Raw genomic sequence first — 26,425 nt, forward strand, 5'->3', positions numbered from 1 at the left:
CAACTCTCACAAGTCAAGCCTGGCCTCGGACGAATAGACAACATGGCCAAGACAACCGTCAATGGAGCGTGCTGATTATGGTGCAGACTTGAATATAGAGTCGAGCTCAATGCTCGAACTCACCAGTCGCTGGATATACGTCAGTGGATATAAGTTGGTGGATACAAGGTGTTTCTGATGCTATGGGTTTCGAGCAAAATACAGTCACACTGAGAAAACGTCCACTTAATTGACCAGACCACACACTAGATGTGACTAGAAGGTGAAGGGCTTCACCTTCGAAAACTTGAGAATGGTCCAGGACGGATCGAAACGTCGTCGTCCCTTCACCTTCTAGTGTGTGGTCTGGTCAACTTACTTTAGCCACGTTATTGTGACTTATCGCCTACATCCACTTAATCAAAAGGGTGAGAATGCCAAACTTAGTTAATGTGAGTGGTGTGTTCGCTCTTAGCTATGAAGGGTTGAGGTGTGGGTTAATACTTGGGTGTCATATCGTCAACCGTTAATGGGAGAGGCGGACAGCAAAAATCAATAGCGGAGAGAGAAGAGAGAGCTTGGAGGTGTGGAGATAGTGAACACAGTAGCTGGTGTCGGAGTGTCGTTGACGGCAGCTGTAGTGCAGGTGACCATACATATGCTCGGGAAAGGAGCCGTGTTACCTTACGGGCTATTCATGCCCGTGCCATCTTCATCAGTAAGCCTTGGTGCCATACACTGTACTGGACTAATTAGTCATCTCGCAGAGTAATTACGGCGCCTCTTACACAGCTCGCCTGTCTCACACTCAAGCTATGGTTTACCTCGTTGTTTCCCAGGTTATCTTCTTGAGATGATTTCGGGGCTTTAGTGTCCCCGCGGCCCGGTCCTCGACCAGGCCTCCACCCCCAGGAAGCAGCCCGTGACAGCTGACTAACTCCCAGGTACCTATTTACTGCTAGGTAACAGGGGCATTCAGGGTGAAAGAAACTTTGCCCATTTGTTTCTGCCTCGTGCGGGAATCGAACCCGCGCCACAGAATTACGAGTCCTGCGCGCTATCCACCAGGCTACGAGGCCCCATAGTGGAAGCCACTTATAAGAATTAAGGAAACAGAGGCAGCTCCTATTTATATCTACACACTCATTTATGTTTAACCTACGCTTGAAACAAACGCTATGCGTACTAGTGGCTTTAGGTATTGTATGTACTACCTCTCTCTTTAAATTCCAACATAATGTTTGTAACTCATCTTCAATGTATGTATCTTTACCTGAAAAAAAATATAATCTAAATGATCCCACGTCAACTTGTGACCCCGTAATTTGTTTCATAGATCAACCACCCTATTTACCATGATGCAACCCTCAATAGTTGCCAAACACCTTGGTATCTATTTGTTGATAGGTGAACAGAAGCATCAGTTGAAAAAAAATTCCCACAATCGCTTTTGTTCTTCCACGAGGGCTGAACCAACGACGTAGATTGCAGCAAGGATCCTCAAGATCCTAAAATATCTAAGGATCTTAATATCTAAATAACCTTCATATCTAAAATACATAGGATACTAAAATATTTGATACATGATCAAATATTTGTTTGCATAATAAGTCTAGAAGTACGGTAATAAATGTCGAGCTAGTGGTGAATAAATTACGAATATTATCTAAAATAGATAGACAAATAGATTAAAGTTGATAGTGACAGTGTTGGCAAGTGTTCCTTCATAATCACAGTAGAGCGAACACAAAACTGTTTCGGTTTCTCCTCAACCATCCTACCTTCCCAGTTCAAGTTCAAGTCAATTTATTGAGAAAAGGAAGTACATCTCAAAAGGCTAGAGTAGCTTAGGCTATTTCTACCCTCGTCTATATAAGGTCCCTCAAGGGGCTCACAAACCCATACAGTACACAATTATTAATTGTATTCTATATTTCACATTCCAGTGGTAATCGCATGATGTACTGTGAGATCTCTTATTGATTATGCTGCCCCTGTCATGTACTGTTTTGGTAAAGGTACTGTTTTATATCTTCAACTAAACAAGTTGGAGAAGATATAAAATTAAGCCATGAGAATAATCTCAAGATTATTCTCATGGCCCAAGAAATACTATTACTGAAGAACAAATCCACAAGGGCCGTGACGAGGATTCGAACCTACGTCCGAGAGCATCCCAGACGCTGCTTTAATCAACTGAGCTACGACATGGTCAAAAAGAGTTGAAACCAGAAGAAAAGGAGTTTATTGCTGACATATTGATAAATGATTGAACTTACATAGTATTGGGGATAAAATTTTAGAGATAAATGAAGCTTCGGCGATTAGACTAATGAGAGGCGAGATAACTAATGAATTAACCAACCTCCCCAGGGCGTCGAGTTATAGTTCAACGCAGGCGAAAAAGTACTAGAACATTAAGAATGGAGCTCAGCAGATTACACTGTGGCCTTTGGTGTCAACGGCTCTCTCGTTGTCTCCCCGTCTGGTGTCAGTGTCGGGCCATCTTCAGCATGGTATTACGATACAAGTGACACTGTATGGCTAGCTTACGTTCAGTAGCCGTGAACGTTCATGGGAATGTTGGCGCGCTGTTGATGAAGCGCCAAACATTAGTGGGGGCAGCATGGTGAGGCAGATAGATAGTGACCAAGGTCAGGGTAGTGGCCAGTCATATATCATGTGTACAGATGTGAAGAATCTTACACGTAATGTATGTTTGGAGGGCGTGGTGCAGTAGCTGCTATGCACGCCCTCGGTCAGTCAGGTTAAACATCACTGGGCCTGGCCAGTAAGTGGATGGGTTATCCCGAGAACCGCATGATCCCATCAGAACAGAAAAACCTTAATTAAAATGCTTCATGTCTTCGATAACGAACGGAGTGTGTGTACACTAGAGAATAAACTATTATAGCGCACTAGTTAATAAAATGTAAACCATTAAGGAAAAGTCACAAGAAATATAAGCTGAAGAGTTCAGTCCCTTTGATTTAGTATTGAAGGAGGATTATTAAGGACACACAGGTACTTACTGACTAACCAGAAAGTATAGTTTAGTTCTGAACTAAAGTTCCTAAAGTTACTTTCTAAACGGCGTACTGAACTGAAGTGCCGTATGTCCCGTATGTCCGTTTATACTTATACTAAAATATTAATCAATAACTTGCTCCGGCTAAAAATATTTATCATGAGGTGTTTACAAATTCTAGTGTAGAGGCATGTCAAGTCATCCTTTCAGGATTATGCATGTTCATTAATACCAAAACATCAGCAGAACAATTTAAAGACAGGGGTGTTATGAGTTTTAGTCTTTTGATCCACCACTATTAAAACATTAGAATATTCATATATGTGTGCCTCCAGGTACGAATATTTTTTGTATATATATATTTTGCTTTGTACACAAAAGCTTATCCATAGCGACGGAGGTCGCAACGATGTGTGGAAGAAGCTTTGAGCCTAGCATAATGGTCGCTGTCATAGCATTACACACTAAACCCCCCCTCAGTCATGAAGAGAGAAAGATGAGGGCTACGAGTGATCTCTCAACGGGATCGAATGATAAGAGATGGACTACAGAACCTCCAAGTCTGTTAGTAATAGCATGGTCACCCATCATAGTCTCCCACCACCCCCAAGCCAAGACTCCCTCCCATCCCCCAAGCCTCTCCCGGTCCCCGGCCCCCCCACCACCACCCACTCAACGACTCCGCCCCTCACACAGCCAGCCAATCACAGCCAATGAGCACAGTTGCCTCTGTGGCTGCCGGACTGATTGAAACGGCGATACAAAGCAAAGATTTTGTAGTTTATATCGAGATTGCAGGTACAGCGGAATATCTAAAACGACGATCATTATGCAGTTTTAAAAGAACGGGTGTAAATCAAGGTCGCTACGCTGCAGGAATGAATAATATATGTATAAATATATGAATTCGGTTAGGGAGTTAATATGTGGCATCACTACTTTTTGTAGCAGGGAGGCCCGAGTGGTCGGTGTTGCCGTCGCCGGTCACACTTTAGAGGGCAAGCCCAGTACGGTACAGGTAAGCTTGCGCTCTTCGCCCCAAACCTCTCAAGATTATTTGCAGTGTGGCATTGAAGTCTTGTCGTTCATCGCGTACGGTGGTGGTGTCATTCTTGACAAGTGAATATAGCAGATACCGAATTGTCTCGAGTTTGTGTAAGTGAATCACTGGTGGATACTGTACGGTGGAAGTGCTCGGTGATGAGGGTGTCGACCGCCTGTGGTTGAGCCTCAGCCACAGAAAACGGGGGATGAGACCAAAGACAAAGAAGTCAGTCTTGTAGTTTAATGTGAAGTGAGTTTTTAAGATGCGAGTTTGTCTGTAAACTACTGGTGGAGACAAAGGACCCACATGTTCATTTGGGCTCCTAATGGTCAGGGATGTTAAAGAAAATACTGGACTTGCGCTATGAAATCTTGACGCAAGTGGAACAAAACTACGACCAGAAGGCGTTGAAAGTGGTGGCCATAATTGAGGCATATATATATATTGTATGCCGAGGCTTGCTCTCTAGGCTTCCTGTAGTGCACTTCGTGGCCTAATGCATCTGGTGAAGTGACAGGTGATAATTTGTGCCAGCAGTGTGAGGAAGCTTGCGTGTTAGTCACCAGGTTTTTGTGCCAAGGAATCCCATGTTGCTTAGTTCATTATACATTCATAATGAAATACTTGTGCAATGCGATGCGTGTGCTGTATAGACTATTGCAGATATTTAGGTAACTTTTTAAGAGGACAACGTTATGTATGTTGAGCGCGAACTGGAAAAGTAGAACCTTTCCTAGAGTAGAGGTTCGAGAAAATGGTAGTCGAACTGGTATTCGAATATTGTCTAGTTAAAACTTGCTCGCTTCGAGGTTCAATATTGCAGTCTGTGAGCTGTATATTATAAGATTGGTTGGATATCTTTCATATTTTGATATCGACCGCGGTAGTGCTAACCTTCTTATTTGTTCAATGTTATTCTTTGTTCAAAAGTGGGATGGAAATTTTGCAGATTCCAACTCATCTATAGTTGTAATAAAGGCAGTCGTATGCGGTAACTTGAAAATCACTGCATGATAAACTGTAAACCTCAATGTACCTGGTAAACTAAGCCTTAACTAAGCTGAACACCCATGCGGTACACAGTAAGGTGATGTAGTATTATCAGACGCAAGAAACCTGTTAGGTTTATTGAGAGGGGGGTTGCCAAGGGGGGTAGGCTGTCACCCATCAAGAGGTTGACAGACCCAATATAGTACTTAAACCTCACTGAACGAGTACTGGCCGTTTCATCCAATGAGCTACGCGAATGTAAACCAGTTTTTCGAGTAATTTACTGTTAATTCCTTCTACTGATTACAAATACCGCCTTATATAAACTCAACTCCTCCCCCTCCTCTCAACATCAACAGCGCATCAGCATAAATTAATCTGCTACTGGGCGTTTATTTCCAAATGTTTTTAGCACAGCTCAACACTTCAAATAAGTAGGGAAGACACTGTTATTAATCACGTAAACTTTTGGAAATAGGGATACTATGTATTGTAATGAGTTCTCCGACGCGTTCGCATACACCAATGTATAAAAAAAAAAAATGGAACCAGGAACTAAAAAATTATGTACATGGGATTCAACCTCACAGGACGAAAAGTAACTAAATCGTATACGGAAATTGTAATTTAACGAAAAACATAATTTTCGTAAATAAATAATATATGCAATATAAAGATCATAATACTTCAATATACAATGGAAAATATTACATGTATATAGTTTATAACAAATGGCGGAACGCAAACAATAGAAAATTTATGACTACCAACTCTAGAAGCTAAATAAGTCTATGGGAATTATAACCCAGCTGTGAGGATGACAACCCACCTTTCCAACCTAACCCAGTCCAATATGTTATAACCCAAGCAAGTGTATGCTAACAACAATATCTGCCGTCTTAATCTGAAATCTGAAAACTAGCTTTGTCGAACAATCTTGAGTACCATTTGACCATATATATATGGGTGCCTATTTGGCGTGTGGTCGGTGCACCCCGCTGGATGGCGTGTGGTCGGTGCACCCCGCTGGATGGCGTGTGGTCGGTGCACCCCGCTGGATGGCGTGTGGTCGGTGCACCCAGCTGGATGGCGTGTGGTCGGTGCACCCAGCTGGATGGCGTGTGGTCGGTGCACCCCGCTGGATGGCGTGTGGTCGGTGCACCCCGCTGGATGGCGTGTGGTCGGTGCACCCCGCTGGATGGCGTGTGGTCGGTGCACCCCGCTGGATGGCGTGTGGTCGGTGCACCCCGCTGGATGGCGTGTGGGAGGTGCACACCGCTGGATGGCGTGTGGGAGGTGCACCCCGCTGGATGGCGTGTGGGAGGTGCACACCGCTGGATGGCGTGTGGGCGGTGCTCCCCGCTGGATGGCGTGTGGGCGGTGCTCCCCGCTGGATGGCGTGTGGGCGGTGCTCCCCGCTGGATGGCGTGTGGGAGGTGCACCCCGCTGGATGGCGTGTGGGCGGTGCTCCCCGCTGGATGGCGTGTGGGCGGTGCTCCCCGCTGGATGGCGTGTGGGCGGTGCTCCCCGCTGGATGGCGTGTGGGCGGTGCTCCCCGCTGGATGGCGTGTGGTCGGTGCACCCCGCTGGATGGCGTGTGGTCGGTGCACCCCGCTGGATGGCGTGTGGTCGGTGCACCCCGCTGGATGGCGTGTGGTCGGTGCACCCCGCTGGATGGCGTGTGGTCGGTGCACCCCGCTGGATGGCGTGTGGTCGGTGCACCCCGCTGGATGGCGTGTGGTCGGTGCACCCCGCTGGATGGCGCCTGGATTATGCGGAGTCGACCCTAAGTAGTCGGAGCCTACAACTTAGGGCCGAGCTTTCCGAAGTTTAATTTGTTTTAGCATAATCTATATTTAAGTGCTTTAACTTAATTAACAGCAATTAACATTAACAATTGTCCCTAATTATTAAAAACATTTACCGAGAACGGATTTCCAGTATTTTCCCATTAATAATAGACGTCTTAAAACGGAATAGACAAAAGTTCTAAAGGAACTAATCTTCCCGCACCCAGAACAGATTTATGCATTTTGGCGGGATATTGCCAGTTGCTGCGCAGCCTTATTCTCTTATATCAACGAGCACCATTACAGTTTCCCATAGTTTAAGGCCTCGCCATTTCTAAATTCAACCCTCGATGGGAAGGCTTGCCCCCACTGGATGTTGTGTGAGAGGCTGACATGCCGTTGGGGTATGTAGGGGGTGTTAAGGGAGAGCTAAGAACCGATGCCTCAATGGTTTATAAATGGGGGAATTGAGGTGGTCACTGAGCGAGTTGCCATAATGTGGAAGGGGTTAACTGTGGGTGGTGGGAGAGTCCTTGCACCTTTTGTTGGTTGGGGGTGCGAGAGTCCTTGCAGCTTTTGTTGGGGGTGCGAGAGTCCTTGCACCTTTTGTTGGTTGGTGGTGCAAGAGTCCTTGCACCTTTTGTTGGTTGGCGGTGCGAGAGTCCTTGCACCATTTGTTGGTTGGCAGTGCGAGAGTCCTTACAACTTTTGTTGGGGGTGTGAGAGTCCTTGCACCCTTTGTTGGTTGGGGGTGTGAATCCTTGCACCTTTTGTTGGTTGGTGGTGCGAGAGTCCTTGCGCCCTTTGGTGGTGCGAGAGTCCTTGCGCCCTTTGGTGGTGCAAGAGTCCTTGCACCTTTTGATGGTGTGAGAGTCCTTGCACCTTTTGGTGGTGCGAGAGTCCTTGCACCTTTTGTTGGTTGGTGGTGCAAGTCCTTGCACCTTCTGTTCGTTGGTGGTTCGGGAGTCCTTGCACCTTTTGTTCATTGGTGGTGCGAAAGTCCTTGCACCTTTTGTTGGTTGGTGGTACGGGAGTCCTTGCACCTTTTGTTGGCTGGTGGTGCAGGAGTCCTTGCACCTTTTGTTGATGGTGCGGGAGTCCTTGCACCCCTTGTTGGTTGGTGGTGCGAGAGTCCTTGTGCCCTTTGTTGGTTGGTGGTGCGAGAGTCCTTGCACCCTTTGTTGGTTGGTGGTGCGAGAGTCCTTGCACCCTTTGTTGGTTGGTGGTGCGAGAGTCCTTGCACCCTTTGTTGGTTGGTGGTGCGAGAGTCCTTGCACCCTTTGTTGGTTGGTGGTGCGAGAGTCCTTGTGCCCTTTGTTGGTTGGTGGTGCGAGTCCTTGCACCCTTTGTTGGTGGTGAGAGTCCTTGCACCTTTTGTTGGTTGGTGGTGAAAGTCCTTGCACCCTTTGTTGGTTGGTGGTGCGAGTCCTTGCACCCTTTGTTGGTTGGTGGTGCGAGTCCTTGCACCCTTTGTTGGTTGGTGGTGCGAGAGTCCTTGCGCCCTTTGTTGGTTGGTGGTGCGAGAGTCTTTGCGCTCTTATGTTGGTTGGTGGTGCGGGAGTCCTTGCACCCTTTGTTGGTTGGTGGTGCGGGAGTCCTTGGGCCCTTTGTTGGTTGGCGGTGTGGGAGTCCTTGCACCTTTTGCTGATTGGTGGTGATCGAGTGCTATGCATTGTCATGGTGTGGGGTGGGGGGGGGAGTGAGTCCTGCACAATGTGTGAAGGTTGGTAGTTCTTCACAATGTGAAGTGGGGCTTATGAGTCCTGCACATTATAATAACTACTACCAGTCATCCTGAAAGATCCTGCAATGTGCTAAACATTCAATTATAGAGGCTTTCCAAATGTTAACTGTAATCTCTGTGCAGCGTATCATTAAATCATTCAATCAAATGTACACATTGCCAAAGTGGTTTATGCCTGATTTTTATATTTACAGTAGTTAAATTGACCCAGCCAAACAGATTTATTTTATTATGTTTTTTTTATTTTTTTGCTGTCTTGTTCTGTATAGACTAATGCCTAACACAGTTGCATTAACTGAAGTATCATAAATGAAAAGGTGTTTGTCAAAGTGTATTCATTTTGCTTTATATACTGTACTGTGTATTCCTGGAGAGAGTTCTAGGAGTTCTACTCCTAGAGCCCGGCCTGAGGCCTGACTCGACCAGTTTTGTTCTTAAATTTTCAAGTAAATAGGCCTAGTCATATACAGTACATGCAACTGGATCTGTCAAGCTTTTACCCAGTTGATATTGTTAGTAACAATAAACTACTTATCTGCTACTGCAAAATAATTAAATTTGAAAATCCTCGACTAAAACAGTATATATTTCTATTATTGACAAACTGTTGAGCTTGAAGATGGTTAACATTATAAGGTGTATACCCGTTGGATCCCATGATCTGAATTTATTCAAAGACTGTATTCATAAATGATTGTACATTTATAATCTCCTTCATGTATTATAACTGGTTCATATGCATTACAGGCGTGATGAGTCACTTCTGACAGTGAGAAGAGGAGAGCGTGAGGAGGAGCCTGGAGATTGACGGTGGCGGTGACACACAGGGCCCCAATGGCGCATTGGTCGTTGTTACACTGATGTTATGTTCCCATCACATCACAGCACATGAGTGACGTCGATCTCAGCCTGCGTCAGCTTCTGGCATCCTACGACCCGGCATCGACCAGACCTAAACAGCCCCAAACCCAAAGGTTAGGAGTTACATTGAGAGCAACGACACTGAAGCACATGCATGTAGGAAGATGGTTCAGAGTTTTGTGGGTGAATAAAGTTTATAGTATTGAAAAATGGCATAGAAATTGGTTGCATAGAGAAGTACAGTCAGTGTACTGTACAAGGTAAATTATAATCATATGTTTTATTCAGTTGACCCAAGTTGTTTTTTTTTGGTTAACAAACAATTTAAAAGAAAAATTGTGAACCATCTTCTTAATTATTAAGGTTTGCTTAATTAGTAAACGAGATTTTCAATAGATAGTAATTTTGGGGTGGAAAATAAGTTCCAGAGTCTATATTTTGTTTTTTGAAGTAACTTTGGCAGGATGATCTATTTGGATAGTAATAGTTTCAAGAAATGCTTTAAAACTGATAATACTCACCACTATGTTATTGATGTGTACCTTTTCAGTTTCATATTTTATTTAAATTCTTAAGGATAATGATACTAAATTTTTTGTTAAATTAAAATTCATTCCATCATTTTAGTATTGAAAAATATAGTTTAAATTTGTAAACAAGATTAAAGTTATATAAATTTGTTTTTATGCATTCATATTTGAAAGAAAGTAAGGTACAGAATAGCATATCCTTAAAGTAAATATAAAAAAAATCTTATCTTTTTCTTGCTACTTAAAGGGTTGTGCAAATCCCAATTAGCCATACTGCCAAATATTAAAATACATATTGCTGGGATGTTGCACTTTTTTTTTTCAATGATCATAAAGTGGACCCAATGGGTTCTGTTAAGTCTGATATTTGTTTGCATATTTATTTACATATATTGTTACAAAAAGTAACAACATGTTGGAAATGTTACTCTTAATTTATATTTTTGTAATAATAGTTGGGGAGAATGTGGGAACTATGGGGGGAATTGCTTAGCTTAGTATGCCAGGAAAAGAGCATTCAAGGGGTACAAATTAAGAAAATAAGACAACAGGATGTAAGATATGGTAGAAACAGGTGGGTTTAAAGGGAGGGGTTGTATAGTGCCTTTAGCATTTAGAAAAAGCATGAGATTTATTTTTTCCTTAATTTAAATTTTTAAAGATCTTTTAGGTGAGAGTTTATTAGCAGCAGAAAAATCCTTTGGATGAATAACAGATTGTATATGGTCTGGGTTATAGATACAATATATTTATAAATAAATATATTATCTATAAGATAAACATGTCTTCTTCTGATTAATTAAGCCAGACATGTTTTGAACGGCATAGACATTCATTATGTCCAAATTGAGCCCCGAATAATTATTTTCATTTACAAATATTGTACTAAACATGTTTGCTTATAAAGGTAACTGATTTTTTAAGTTGAGTTCAACTACTTACACTGGATTGTAGAGGTCATATATGTTATACTGTTGCAATAATCAAGTGGTTTAGGGGCAAGGTCAATTGTGGTAGTGTGGGGGTGGGTAAAGGTGAGGATCAGTGTGAGGGGTGGATAAGGGTGAGAATCAGTGTGAGGGGTTGATAAGGGCAGGAATCAGTGGGGGGAGGAGTGAAAGGATAAGGGGGAGAGTGGAATGTGGCATGAGTGGAGGCGGTGTTTTGCCACACCTGGTGGTTGGTTGCTCTTTGCACTCTCCTTAAGAGTGCCACCTGCAGCTCTCACCGAGTGCTTCATTTTCTAATTAAACATAAGGCTAAGGATCCGTGTCGCTGGGAGCTAAAAATTCTGCATCTTAGCGAGATGTAGATACGTGCTGCCACCGATATAAAGGTGTACCTTAAGAAAATTTGCTTGACTGATGCCATCCCAGGGAATACTATAATATTTTTTTCCTCAGACTGGTCAAAGTTGCACACTCAGTGCAATGCCAGAATGAGGTGTCTACAGTTACACTCATTCATGAGCTTGAGTCATTTCATTTATGCTGGGGTGGTGTCAGCAAAGCTCCATAGTTACCACATTAGTGCCCACTTCATAGTGCTAGATGTTAAAGTCTTGCTCCAGGCAGGGTTTCTTGTCTTGTTATGCTGGTTGTTCTGCCATTTTTAAAGCTTTAGTTAAGAGCTGCTCTAGCTGACCATCAACTCACAGTTATGGGATAGAAATAATCTTCTCATAAATCTAAAGCTGATGCCTATAGGATAGAAATATAATCTAATGCTAATATATGCACCTTTCATTTTTACAGTTGGCTTTAAGAACCTTTAACGAGGTTCACTAGAAACCAGAATTTTGTAAATTAAATAGGTAAATGTCAATTTTATGTTCTGCATGTTGTAGTGTTGGTTGTACTTTTCAATTCAGCTCACTTGCATGTCCCAATTTCTCCTCTTCCTTAATCTGTAAAAAAAATATAAAGGTTCAAAGGTATTCATTTTGACAATTGTTGGCAGTAAATTTTGTTAACCTACATTTGTGTTAATGCTGAATATAAGTAGATTTGTATGTTTTCAGAATTTGCTTTAATGGTAAATAGCTTATTGAGAAATTGACATACTATGAAATAAAGAAGATGGGGGAAGATGCGATCGAACCAGTAATGTAGTTCTCCCTTTACAGAGAGAGAGGGATGGTAATGCCAGGCCAGAGTGGAAGGTCCTTTGACATTATCCGGCAAATTGTCGGAAATGTCGTCAATATCTTCAATAAGCGGGCCTCGCCCTGTACAGCACCATGTGATGGCATGGTGCTTAAGATGCACTACCAATGGACTTTTTGGGTCCTTCTAGGAGGCTTCTCTGCCATTTGGTATTCATGGTACCACAGAGATGTCATCACATGTGCTTCTCACTTTAATGCTGAGACACAGGTTAGATTAGATTACATCAACATATGCCTCTCATACCCCTTCGTGGATGGGGCTGGGGAAGATGCTGGTGAGGGTGAAGGCGGTCAGAGACGATATCTCCTCTTTTATCGCTGGATCCATTGGGCACTACTACTCCTGGCAGGCATCTACTATATTCCACGGAAGATCTCCAAGACTTCAGAGAATTTCAAAGTGAAGAAGCTCATAGAAGATCTTGCCGTCAATTCTCATCGATATGATGGTCTGGAACGAGAGCTTGTAGAAAGAACTGCTAAATACATAGCATTTAATTTGAAGACTCACAATGGCCTTTATTACAAATATGTTACATGTAATTTGGTTGCCCTGCTGGTTGATATATTTAGCTTCCAGTTTCTTGACTTTGTCTTCCAAGGACGATTTCTGAGATATGGTTTTCAGGCATACCCCTTCAACCGTGACCCACAGCATTTTACAGATTATATGTCTGAAATGTTCCCACCTTTTGCCAACTGTGAGCTACACAATGAAGTTCAGCTAACTAATAAACGTATTGAACGCCTGGGCTGTCACCTAACTGTGATGGAGTTGTATGAGAAGGTGTTCTTAGTCATCTGGCTATGGCTCATTGTTATGACAACTATGACTGCCTGTTATCTTGTTTTCTTGGCTCTAATGTGGGTCCCTTGGGCACGGCTACTAATGCTAAGAATTGCAAAACCTTTGAGTGCAAAAGACACAATTCGAAACACGATCTGTAACATAGTGAGTACTTGTAAAATTGGAGATGTCTATCTTCTTTATCGTTTGAAACAGCATTTTAGCCATGCTCGGTATTATGAGCTGTTAACACGACTCTCAGACCCTGACTTCCTCCGCACGATGCTTGACACTGTTTCCATCGACCATCATGGCCACAACAAAGGTGTTGGGGGACAGGACCTCCGTCAACGCAAGAACAACCCGAAAACCCCAGGCAAGTTTCAGGATGTCCTCTTTAACACACCTGGTGAAGGGGGATATCTACCCAACTCCAGTATCTTAGTTGAATAAATTAGGGGAAAATAAAAGCCTAGAAGCCTAAGTCATTTAAAACTGCAACTTCAGCCCTGTTAATTCTTCTGTACTTATCAGTGGATAGTACAAATGGTGGACAGTGGTCAGTGAAACAACTGACTGGCTTTTAACAAGCTTTTGTGGAATCATTCCCAAATTTTGAACATTGTGATGATAATTTAGTGATTAATGTTTTAGTATGTATGTATGACATGTATGACAGTTTGTTTTAGTGTCGGAGATTGTTAAGTTGTAATTATGTGTGAATCTCATAGCAATGCTTACTGTACTTAAGGTTTGTTTTATGTAGAAAACAGCTGACATCCAGGTTATGCATTTATGTCTTTACTTTGGCATTATATTGTAGTTGTTGCATTTATGCCTTTCTTCTTTTTCAAGAGACTGATGTTGACGTTCTTTCTCTTAAAAACTCATGGGGAGGGAGGGCAGGACCTACAAGTTGAGACAATTTTCCTCCAGTCAGTTTTTAATAAAATGTGAACAGTTCTCGTTTTTTCATTTTCTCCTTGAGCATGGGCTCCGCTTTTGACAAATGCACAATGGCATGGTTGTGGGCACTGATATGGTATACTGTGAAGGCTACTAATATCTTTTCATTGCAGATGTAATGAAGTACGAAGAGATTAGGAGCCTAATTTTAATGAATTGATTTTTCAGGAACTGAAAGATGGCTATCATAGGTCACGGTGGCACCGACATTATCCGCCAATTGGTGGGCAATGTAGTAAATATCTTCAAGAAGAAACGTGCTCCATGCACCTCCCCCTGTGATGGACTTATTCTCAAGATGCACTACCAGTGGACCTTCTGGCTATTACTTGCTGGATTTTCTGCTGTGTGGTACTCCTGGTACCATCGTGATGTGATAACCTGTGTATCACATTTCAATGCTGAAACCCAGGTCCGTCTGGATTATATAAACATATGCCTCTCCTACCCATATGTAGAAGAAGGCAGCTCAGACCGTAGATTCCTTCTCTTCTACAGATGGATACATTGGACTCTACTGGTGCTTGCTGGCATTTACTACATTCCCCGCAAAATCTCCAAGAACTCAGAAAATCCCAAGGTAAAAAAACTTATTGAGGATCTTGCTGTGAATTCTCACCGATATGATCAAATCGAGAAAGAGTTAGTTGACAGAGCAGCACGCTATATTGCTTATAATCTTAAAACCCATAATGGGCTTTATTACAAATTTGTCATCTGTAATTTAGTAGCATTGATTGTTGATATTATCAGTTTCCAGTTTTTAGATTTTGTTTTTCAAGGACGTTTTATGCATTATGGATGGATGGCATATCCATATAGTCGTGACCCTGTTAATTTCTCAGACTACATGTCTAGGACTTTTCCTCCTTTTGCCAAGTGTGAATTAGGGGTAGTGAACAAGCTGGTTGGTCAAAGGACAGAGAAATTTGGTTGTCATTTAACAGTGATGGAATTGTATGAGAAAGTATTTTTAGGTGTATGGGTATGGCTCATCATCCTGACTGCCATCACGTGTGCATACCTAATATTTTTAGGCTTCATGTGGCTCCCATACTTCCGTCTGATGATGCTTAAGGTAGCCAAGCCTCTTAATGCCAAAGACACAGTGAGCAACACTATAGTTTCTGTAGTAAACTGTTGCAAGATTGGTGATGTTTATTTGCTATACCGTTTGAAGCAGCACTTGAGCCATGCACGGTTCTATGAGCTCCTAACACGACTTTCGGACCCAGAGCTTATAAAGACCATGCTAGAGGACCCAGCCGATAGAGCAGTTCATGCTAGAAACCAAGATAATCTGCGAAATAGGAAACCTACAATGGCCATGACACCCAAGGGAAAATTCAACAATCCTAACGATCTCTTCATCTCCCAGGATTATGGACGACCCAACACCAGCATTTTGGTGGAGTAAATAAAGTCTACCTAGGTGTTGGCAGTTGGCTCACAAGTACTTAGTGCCGCTCGAGGGGAGTACAGACTCTTGCTTCAGTGCTGATCTGAATACCAGATCTGTTGGCTGGGATGCCCATACTGCCTCTCCCTCGAAGTGTAAGGCTCATTAGTGATACAAACATATGACTGTGGTATTTTCATTGTTCGCCTATTGTCTGATAGTGTTGGCTGAACATGACTCAAATTACTGGTTAACTGTTTAAAGAATGGTAGTGTAATGAATGTCTTTTAAGTGTGAAGTGTATCCATATTTTAGTTTCTTAAAAAAACTATGTCTTTTTAATAGAAACTATTTTACATTTTGACTAAATTTTATATCTGCATTTTAGATTGGATGTGATGAATGAATGCTTTTAAAGCATGATTGTTGCAGCATAAATATTTTAAGTTATATTATGGGCTGAATAATTGCTGTCATAGCTGTTGGTGCCGATCAGTCATGCCCACTGTTACTGCATTTGCTAGTTTTACTTAGATGTTGCAAGATATTTATGCATTTGAGATTTTTGAAGAAGTTAACTTTTTCCTAAATCGATTAGGTTTAATAATTTTTTGTGAAAGTACTCATAAATGGTTTTATTGTTTCTGTCTGTGAAAAGATAGAATATTGTAATTGTAACAAACCCTCATGGAAAATAATCTGTTAAAGACTCAATGGTGATTTGCCAATTAAAAGATGGTGTACATGACATTGCTATCAATGCCATATAGGGTGACAATCAAGAGACTTTTTGTACTATTTTGAAAAATAAACAAAAAATTTCTTTCGGTGATACCTTTCAAACCCACAACCATTGCAATTTATTTCTATATTTGTCAAAAGCTAAGAATGCCCATTGATTACCGAATGACTGTAATGTGTTGTATATTACTGATGAATTCTTTGACATTCTGGTGATAGTCAAATATAATGTAACATTTATAGAATTCATGCCATAATATCTTGGTTCTAACCCATTCCGTCCCTGCTAGCTTCCTTGATCTTAACCATGCCTTATGAAATTATTTGTTTTTTAACATTCTCTCATTTAACTGTTAACTGTCTAACTGGCTTCCTATATCCCCCCCCCCCCTCCACATTGCAATACTTAATATCATTGTCGCCATAAAAAATTTAGATGGCTAAACTATCATTGTTTGTGTTTATTGATGATTCAGCCTGTTAAAGGCTCTTTGAAGAACAGGATGCTTAAAAATGTGCAATACACGATGAGCATTTATGATTATATTAAAGTACAGTACCTCCTATTGAGACGTCATGGATTGAAAAATTTCAAATCAAATTTTTTTAGGCTCGTTAAAATGTGCAATTTGTAATAGGTTACGATACAATGTTGGCATATAAATTAAAACAGTTAATGTGTGCCAAACCTAAACGAACATATCAGATTTATAGCTAAATTGCTCATCATAGCCTACATCACAGCAATAATCAACTTAACAGCAGGATATGAATTTTTTTCAGCAAATAGGAAAGAAACTTCTACCGTCTTTGTATACATAGTAAGAGTCATACAGCTGAAAATGACAAAATATATCTAGAATATGGCGACAAGCAGCAGCAGACATGGCAAGGATTTCTGTCACCTGCCATAATAATAGTTCCATAAGAACTGAAACTAGCCAATTCACACCAATCGACTGGAATTATACAATAATGCAAATGACAATCATATTGAAATTTTGAAGAGTAATGCCATGCAAAACTTGACATTTGGCCATACTGTATATGCACTAGCTATCATGCATCTGTATGGATTGAAACTGGAATATCCAGGTTGAACTTAATTATGTCATAAGTACAGTATTTTCAAAATTGAAAGTACAGTTAGGCAAGCAGTGTTTGCACTTTTCCTTAGCTTGTATGTTAGCGTTTCTTCATCCCCAGTGGTTTCTGAGTGCCTTGTACTATTATATATCTACCAAGCAGCAAATGGGCTGTGCTCATACTGCAAACTTTTTTTTGTAGTTTGTATTGGCAGAGATGATTAGTGCAATGTCTTGTGTGTTCTCTACTCGCTAATTTGTTTACATTTTGTTTTCTATAGATCAACAAATTTGTTGGAACCCAGTAAATTCCCTTGCTTGTAATTGAAGGTTCTAGAGGTGTAAGAAGCTAGTGTTTATAATTTGCATTTTCTGAAGCTTTTCTCAAGGTTTATTGTATTAACTTTAAAATGCATAGTTGAACAAAGTAGAAAACTGCTCAACACTAGTAAATTTTGTTTCCGTTATTGCAAAACTGAGTGGTTATTTTTCTGGCACCCTTTCCTGTAACCACCTGTTATTTTTTTATTCTATCTGCAATCATGTACATAATGGGGACACTAAAGCTCCAAAATCATCTCGAGAAGATAACCCCTAGATCTCTTCCTTTATCAGACTTCTTTAAAGATTTCTCACATAATTTATGGGTTGTGTGGGGTCTATGTTCTCCTATTCCATGTTCATAACATGGCATTTATTTACATTAAATTGCATTTGCCACGTGGTGCTCCATATACTTATTCTGTCCAGGTCTTCTTGAAGGGTATGACAATCATCTAAGTTACTTATCTTCCCTATTATCTTAGCATCATCAGCAAACATGTTCATATAATTCTGTATTCCATCTGGTAGATAGTTTAGGTAGACAATGAACATTACCGGTGCAAGAACTGAACCCTGTGGTACTCCACTTGTGACATTTCTCCAGTCTGATACACTTCCTCTTATTACTGCCCTCATTTTTTTGTCAGAAAATATTTCATCCATGTTAGCAGCTTACCTGTCACCCCCTCCAATGTATTCCAGTTTCCAGAACTACCTCTTATGTGGAACTGTCGAAAGCCCTTTTTAGGTCCAGATAGATTCAGTCAACCCAACCATCACTTTCCTGTAAAATCTCTGTGGCTCGATCATAGAAACTGAGTAAATTCGATACACAGGATCTTCCTGATCGAAAACCATACTGACGGTCTTATACTATATCGTTTCTCTCAAGGTGTTCTACCCATTTAGTTTTAATTATTTTTCCCAATATTTTGACTATTACACTTGTCAATGATACAGGTCTATAATTGAGGGGGGTCTTCCCTGCCGCCACTTTTGTAGATTGAAACTATGTTAGCCTTTTTCCACACGTCTTGCACGACTCCTGTACACAAGGATGCCTGAAAGATCAGGTGAAGTGGAATGTTGAGCTCAGATGCACATTCTCTTAGAACACATGGTGAAACTCCATCAGGGCCAACTGCTGTGTTCTTACTTAGCCCCTTGAGAATATTTTCCACTTCATCTCTAGACACCTCTATGCACTTTACCTCTATGTTCTCTGAAATTCTTATTGTGTCTGGTTCTCTGAAGATTTCATTTTGTACAAACACACTTTGGAACTTTTTGTTTAATGTTTCACACATTTCCTTTTAATTTTCTGTGAATTTGTTTCCCATTTTCAACGTTTGGATATTATCCTTTACCTGCAATTTGTTGTTTATGAATTTGTAGAATAGGCCCGGTTCTGTTTTACATTTGTCTGCTATCCCTTTTTCAAAATTTCTTACTGCCGTGTAGTTGTTTCTCGCATCTTTGAATCGCTGGTATGTTTGGGGGTTTGGCCTCTTCCTATATTGATTCCATTTTTGTGTCTTTTGATCTCTGGCCCTCTCGCAATTTCTGTTGAACCAATCCTGTTTTCTGGCCCTGCATCTCTGTTTGGGTATGAATGTTTGTGTGTCTTCGTCGTATATTTTGCAAAATTTGGCATACAACTCATTTACTCCCCTGCCTAGCAACAAGTCTGTCCAATTTCACTCATTAAAAAATGTTCGAAGTTCCCCATAGTGTCCTATCCTGAAATCGAGTTTATCAACTGTTTCAATGTCCCCATTTTCTTCTAGATGGTATCTTAAAGCATATTTAATGTTTAACAGAACATGATCACTCTTTCCCAAGGGAGGAAGGTGTTTGATGTCAAATATCTCTTTCTGTTCCCTGGTGAATAGTAGATCCAGTACTGACGGTACATCCCCTTCCCTCATTCTTGTGGCCTGCTTGAAATGTTGATTCAAGAGTGTCTCCAGAATGAGGTTTACAAATCTGCATGTCCAAAAGTCCTCCGTTCTTGCTTCATAGGCCTCCCAGTCTATTGTTTCAAAGTTGAAGTCCCCCAGTATCAACAGTCGTGATTTATCTTTATCTGCTTGTACAATAATTTCTCTCGTGACCATTGTGAGGCCCTCTCGTTTGTCATCCAGTTCTTCTTTTGTCCATGTGTTGCTTGCTGGTGGGCTGTAGGCATTTAAAATTATCAGCTTATCATCCTGATTCCAGACCTGCAATGCCATTATGTCAGTATCTCGAGGGTTTTCAAATATTAACTCTCTTACCTTCAGGTGTTCTTTTACAGGCACAGCCACTCCTCCCCCCCCCCCTTTCCTAGTTTTCCTGTCACGTCTCCAAACTGAGTAGCCCCTTGGGAATACGACTTTATTTAAAATATTTCCTTCAAGTTTCGTCTCTGATAATGCGACAATATCTGGGACACAGCAGCAACACAATAACCCTCCCCTGCCCCCCCCCCCATCCTCCCCACCATTTTCCCCCTCCCCCATCCCCCTCGTCCTTTCCACCGTCCCCCGTCCCCTCGTCCTCCCCACCATTCTCCACTCCCCATCCCCTCGTCCTCCACACCATCCCCCACCCCTATCCCCTCATTTTCCTCCCCCACCATTCCCCACTTCCTCGTCCAATGCGTTCCCAAATAATCTGATGTTCCCATCAGAAAAATGGGAACATCAAATGATCTGATATTCCCATCACTGAAAAATAAGAACAGTTTCTTAAGAACAGCGAGGCCGCGCTCTCCTCCAATGTGGAACCACAGTACACATCAGGATGCAACCTTACAAGAATTGAGTAACTGAAGGATATCTTTACTGCTAGGTGAAAGGGAAACACAACCAATTATGTCCCACTGAATTCTCAATTGTAAGTCTAGAATGAACGCAACTATTATCAGAACCTTAAAACCGTAAGACTTTTACGCCTAGACTTTGCAAAATTTATTAAAATGGAGTCTCCCAAATACTGTACAGTATTTATATTTTCATACGACCATAACTTCTACCATCTTTGATCCTTCTTAAAGGTTAAGACAATAATATTAGATTTCTTAGAAACATGTTTAAATGTCTTTTCAATTAACAATGGGCAATTTTCTTTGCACCATCACATTATAGTTTGATACTTTTATAAGATTTGTTTATTACCTCATAACATCACAACCGGGATGATTTTAGATCATCCCGGTTGATCGTCTGGTCGACCAAGCTGTTTGATGCGGCTGCTTGCAGCCTGGGGTATGAATTACAGCCTTGTTGATCAGGTATCCTTTGGAGGTGTTTATAGAGTTCTCCCTTGAACACCGTTTTTTTTTTATTATTATTTTCTACCAACACCGTGAGAGGGCGTTCAGTTATACCCCCTTATGTGTAGCAGGAGAGTGTTGACAAATCTTGGGCCTTTGAGAGAGCTTTCTCAGAGTATCTGTCATACCTTTGAATTTCAATGGGGTTATTTTGCACATCCTGCCATGTCTACTGGTTTCATAAGATGTTATTTCCGTGTGGTGATTCGGAGCCAGTCTAATATTTCCCACGTGTAGATTATTATGTATCTCCTGCACTTGAGACTATACAGATTTAGAACTATAATTGCCCCTATAGAAGCGTTCTGTACATTTCCTACAGTAATGTTCTATTTTCATTGTTGCTTCTCTGGCGTAAACTTGGCGTAGAATTTATGCTATTTCCTGCCTTGTACTTTTCATTATTTGTTTAGTTCTTCAAGACTATCTTGTCATAATTATCTGCTTGATACCTGCTTGATGGGGTTCTGGGAGTTCTTCTACTCCCCAAGCCCGGCCCGAGGCCAGGCTTGACTTGTGAGAGTTTGGTCCACTAGGCTATTGCTTGGAGCGGCCGCAGGCATACATATCCACCACACCCCAGTTGATCCGGCACTTCTTGAAGAAAACGATCTAGTTTTCTCTTGGAGATGACCACGGTTGCTCAGGTAAATACTTCTTTCCCACTCAGCCTTTTGCTACTTCAGCAAAAGTTACATAAAATCTTGTTTACCATTTCTCAGTTACATTCTCAACCAGTTTGATTTTGCACAATAAATCCCAAAGGTTTAGCAAGCTGTTAAGTAAATTCAATTTCAACAATAAGAAGATTGATGAAAACATATGGAACAAGCAAACCTTCCACCACGGAATTGATCAATTTACTTGAAGTGTTCAGAAACAATTCTTGAAATGTGCTCTTTTTCGGATGATCAAAAAGGGATTATGCATAAGAATAAAAAATTTAATTTTATCAGGGACGTTAAAGAAATAGAGCATTAGATGAAGCGATCACGCCAGATTGAAGAAATTCTGATGAAATAGAAAGCCATATAAGAAATAACCCAAAATCGAAAATGTTTTTTCACATAAAAAAAAACTTCCATATTTTATGGTAGAAGGTTCATATACAGGCTATGTTTAACACTCCAGTAAGCACGAATGAGGGAGGTCCAGCCAGCTTCGATATCCACAACTATCATTAGAACTGATATTAACACGAGAACAGTAGACTGAAAGATATAATAGACAACATGTCCATGCACGAACAAACACGAGCATTTAGTGCGGTAGGTTATCTTGAGATGATTTCGGGGCTTTAGTGTCCCCGCGGCCCGGTCCTCGACCAGGCCTCCACCCCCAGGAAGCAGCTCGTGACAGCTGACTAACTCCCAGGTACCCAGGTAGAGAGAAACATCTGATACCGATGAGATACCAGAGCACTTAAATCAGCAGATATAGCTGCATTCCATAAGGGAGGTTGGAAAGTGTTTGCTAAAATTTATAGAGCGGTCTCACTAACATCACAGACAGCGAACACAGGAGTCAAATCTCCAGTTTTAAAGAGAACAAGGTTGTTCAGTCTCTTTATAGGACGTCGCAATTTGACGTATACTTAACCTAAGGCCCATAACTGATGTACAAGGTAACGGTAGCGGCTCGCGAAATTGACATAATGTACCTTTTCCTGTTCGTGTTTCCTGTAGTTGGCTAAGTTAAGGCACTTCAGTACAACTGTATACAATTTTTAAGTGACACCGAACGATGAAAACCTTATAGACTACTTAGTTACAGAATCTGTAGTTTAGCAGCATTAAATATTAAATGTTCACAATAACTACAAAACATAGGTTGACTTCTTTAGGATGAAGAAATTAGTGAAATTTGTTACATGATGTTTATTAGGTATTTTTTTAGTTTGTCTTTTTAAACTGGTTGAAGAAAGTGCAACTTTAATATCATTAGAGAGATCTCTCCACAATTTAGTCTTTAATTTGCTCGGCATTTTTTCTGGTTGAGTTGTACTCTTGGAATCTGAAATAGACATTCGTTTCTCAAATATCGTCGTCTGCCATGCCGTCTCCGCCATGCTATTATCTGACCGTCTCCGCCAGCCTGTTACGTGGCTGCCTCCGCCAGCTTGTTATGTGGCCGTCTCTTTAACTTTAAACTTTAAAACTTTAAACCGGAAACTTTAAAAGCTTCATCGAAACTTTTAAACTTTAAACCGGAAACTTTAAAAGTTTCATTGAAACTTTTAAAATCAAACAACCTGGAGGATATTGATCCAGACCACTTCTTTGAAAGGTCAGATGTAACACAAATAGGTAAGCTTCAAGCTTAGCAAACCACAATACAGGAAAAAAAAAGAGAGATGCCTTTTCACCCCTATAGGATCATAAATCACTAGAACCGCCTTCCCGCCGAAGCCGTAAATGCCAAAACACTGCTGGAATTTAAAATCCAGCTGGATAAAGTCATCAGGACAAATGGGGGCGTCGGGAAGAGAGACCCTTGACAAGCTGCCTGCTTCCTGTCCTAGTCGAGGCCACTATAGTGAGACGGTGGCCCTTTAAGGTAAATTCAGGTAAATTATGATAACACCAGAAGAGGTATATATGATCGATCAAATTTTGATAAGGTAGAAGCTCACCACTTCACGTGACCACAATATTCTAGGATGGAATACAATTCTAGAAACCCATTTAAAAGTCCAGTATGATAAGTTTCTTGACCACCACCCAGGAGACTATTAGAGAATAAGACAGGAATTGTAAAATACCTCCTGGAGAATGTTAATAGCAGATCAAGATTTTGTGTTTCTCTTTTAACAGGCTTAGGTGTACACAGCAATATGCTGCTTCCCTATTCTGTATGAATGACCACTGCTTCCCTATTCTGTATGAATGACCACTGCTTCCCTATTCTGTATGAATGACCACTGCTTCCCTATTCTGTATGAATGACCACTGCTTCCCTATTCTGTATGAATGACCACTGCTTCCCTATTCTGTATGAATGACCACTGCTTCCCTATTCTGTATGAATGACCACTGCTTCCCTATTCTGTATGAATGACCACTGCTTCCCTATTCTGTATGAATGACCACTGCTTCCCTATTCTGTATGAATGACCACTGCTTCCCTATTCTGTATGAATGACCACACAGTGTAGATAAAGAAAAAAACAGCTACAAGCTCATCCAATATCCCCACCTCACACGACCGCCAATAATACGTGGAATCAGGAGAGAACATGAGATGCCAGGCTGATCTATCACTCTCCACTAGCAAAATCTGGATACAGCACAAGAATATCTTCCAATATTCCTGAGTAATATAACGTAATTACGGAGCTCAAAGTACGTCATACCATTTGGCCTGAAGTAACTGATAACAGGGCAATCTTAGATACGGAAGCTTCGTGAGAAAATTTAAAAAAAGATCATCACTGAGCTTGTTCAAAAATGTGTACCAAGGAGAGGAAAACATTAAGAAGATAGATGACAGGCACAGCAAAAAACAAAAAAGTTATAACAAATAAATAAATAAATAATAAATAAATAAATAAATAAATAAATAAAATAAAATAAATGTTTATTCAGGTAAGGTACATACATACAAGAGTTTTTACAAAAATTGATAGATTTATAGATAGAGCTAGTACATATAATGCCTAAAGCCACTATTACACAAAGCGTTTCGGGCAGGAAAAACATTAAAGACATAAAACTTAATACTTAATACTGTATTAATACTTAATACAACAAAGCGAAACCACTGGAAGAAGAGTCAGAATCACATAGATTATGATATATAAAGTAGGTCATTAAATTCTGCTACTCGGGAAATCAGATAAATCAGAAGGAACTACGGAAGAAAAGTCACTCAAAACATGAAGCATGATCCAAGTCTTATTTTAATGCCTACATAAGTAAAATAAGACAAAATATACGATAGGACCCTTAAAAGACGAGACCAATCAAGTTACAATTGATGATAAAAAGGCAGCCAATATACTTTGAATGTTTGAAGCAGGTGAAGAGAATACATTAAGGGATATTCCCATAATGTGCAAAACAATCAGGAAGAGCCCTGACAAGCAAAAGAAGCTAAAGCCCCAGGTGTGGATGGAATTCAATCCAAATTCGTAAAGGAATTGACAGATGAGCTATGTCTACCACTGAAACTTGTAACTTCTTTACAGAAAATCTTTAGATAAAGGGATAATTCCCCCTAGACTTAAAATATTCAAATGTCATCCCTACTTTTGAAAAAAGGTAGAAAGAGCTCAGCAGAAAACTACCTGTCCCGGTTTAGGCCAGTAGATAGAAGAAATTGAAATTGAAATTGAAAAAAGTTTATTGAGGTAAAATACACACAAAGGGATGAGGTAGCTCAAGCTATTCTCACCCCGTTCAGTACAACGTGTTCATACATATATAGACACACATCACAAACAATAAACATATTGCCGAACATTCTGAGAGATAAACATATACAATTCCTCCTTTACACAAGTAATATGGTATCAGACGTACACACAAATACTTTTACGACTTAGGTATACTGTATAGACAATTTGCAAGAGACATACAGATAATTTAACAAAAGTAAGGGTGACCCTCAGGTTAATTCAGGTAAATATTCGTCTTGTCGTTGTAACTAGCTCATCTTCATTGTAACTTGCTTCTATCTATTTATCTTGAGCTTGCTTAGCTAAATAAATTTTGGGATTCAGTCCCTGAGCCCATTATGTGCCTCTGTAACCCTTTTCACTACCGCCTACAAGATGGTTAGTTAGTTAGTTAGTTTAGTTCATTTATTATGCACCCCATACTCATTTTGTGGGCGGTAGTGGAAAAGGTTACAGAGGCACATAATGGGCTCAGGGACTGAACCCCACAATTCATTTAGCTAAGCAAGTTACAATCTTGATGAGCTAGTTACAAAATTCAATATAAGTCGTCACATCAACAATGGGTTCGAGATCGACCTCAGGTACAGGTTCTAAATTAAGCAACTGACATATGTGGAGAGCTAGTGTCAAAATTTATATGTTTGTCCTGCACACCGCCCCCCATCCAGTGGGCAGCGGTGGATAGGTTACAATCACTCGGTTACTACCTACAGTTAGCAAACTGGGGATGGGTATGGGGTGCATAATAAATGAACTAAACTAAATAGCGAGGGACATGAATGAGTATGGGGCCAACTACGCTTTGTGTGGTATCTTTTTATTATTATATTATTATAAAAAAATTAAATCCATATTTATATGCTAGAACAATAGTAAATCTTTATTGCAGAATTCCTTTGACTAATGTACTAATGGAAAGGTTTAGGGCCGTAGTAAGGGAAGGGTTTAGACTCGTTGTCCCGTCCAGCTGTGTCAGCCACAACACTGGAGGAGCCGTCCACGCCACTCCGCTAAAATTATTAATCACGAACCTGAATTACAAGCTAATACAAAACCTAATCTAATAGAACCCATACATTCAAGCTACAGCAACAACAACAGTCAAAATGACTAAGGTAATTACTATTAGCTTGCTGGGAGCAATTATATGAGAGACACGTCTGTTGACAACATTAGTCCAGAAGTTTATTTAGTTAATAAATTAAGCCGCAAGTTCTGTAAATGCATCGCTGAGCCCAATGGCTTAGTGTTTGTAATAATTGTTTCTCCTCAGG

At 40.7% G+C, this 26,425-nt stretch overlaps 3 protein-coding genes across 14 annotated transcripts in view; 2 read left to right on the forward strand and 1 right to left on the reverse strand.

Moving 5' to 3' along the window:
• Positions 1 to 16,109, forward strand: part of LOC123747274 (innexin inx2) — a 42,253-nt gene extending 26,144 nt beyond the window's left edge. Inside the window, exons 1-4 of one of the 11 annotated variants that reach the window (XM_069319967.1) lie at positions 4,023 to 4,162; positions 9,324 to 9,550; positions 12,093 to 13,297; positions 14,056 to 14,228. In XM_069319967.1, the coding sequence (XP_069176068.1) occupies positions 9,465 to 9,550; positions 12,093 to 13,297; positions 14,056 to 14,078 (1,314 nt within the window). In that variant the 5' untranslated portion in view covers positions 4,023 to 4,162; positions 9,324 to 9,464 and the 3' untranslated portion in view covers positions 14,079 to 14,228. Of the gene's footprint in view, positions 1 to 3,865; positions 4,302 to 4,348; positions 4,570 to 7,211; positions 7,237 to 9,323; positions 9,551 to 11,721; positions 11,781 to 12,078; positions 13,885 to 14,055 lie in introns of those variants that run through there. The other 10 variants (XM_069319969.1, XM_069319968.1, XM_045729340.2 and 7 more) reach the window with 10 other exon arrangements.
• Positions 7,309 to 8,505, reverse strand: LOC138359977 (serine/arginine repetitive matrix protein 1-like). Its single transcript, XM_069319855.1, has one exon. It carries the CDS (start codon positions 8,503 to 8,505, stop codon positions 7,309 to 7,311), a length of 1,197 nt encoding a protein of 398 aa, XP_069175956.1.
• A 10,000-nt stretch (positions 16,110 to 26,109) lies between the features above and the next one.
• The window catches only part of CycK (cyclin K), a 29,782-nt gene continuing 29,466 nt past the window's right edge, over positions 26,110 to 26,425 (forward strand). The window contains exon 1 of one of the 2 annotated variants that reach the window (XM_045729351.2): positions 26,110 to 26,266. In XM_045729351.2, the coding sequence (XP_045585307.1) occupies positions 26,258 to 26,266 (9 nt within the window). In that variant the 5' untranslated portion in view covers positions 26,110 to 26,257. The remainder of the gene's footprint in view (positions 26,267 to 26,425) is intronic. The other variant, XM_045729350.2, reaches the window with a different exon arrangement.

Source organism: Procambarus clarkii, chromosome 94 (assembly GCF_040958095.1).
Source record: "Procambarus clarkii isolate CNS0578487 chromosome 94, FALCON_Pclarkii_2.0, whole genome shotgun sequence".
NCBI classification, from domain to species: Eukaryota; Metazoa; Arthropoda; class Malacostraca; order Decapoda; family Cambaridae; genus Procambarus; species Procambarus clarkii.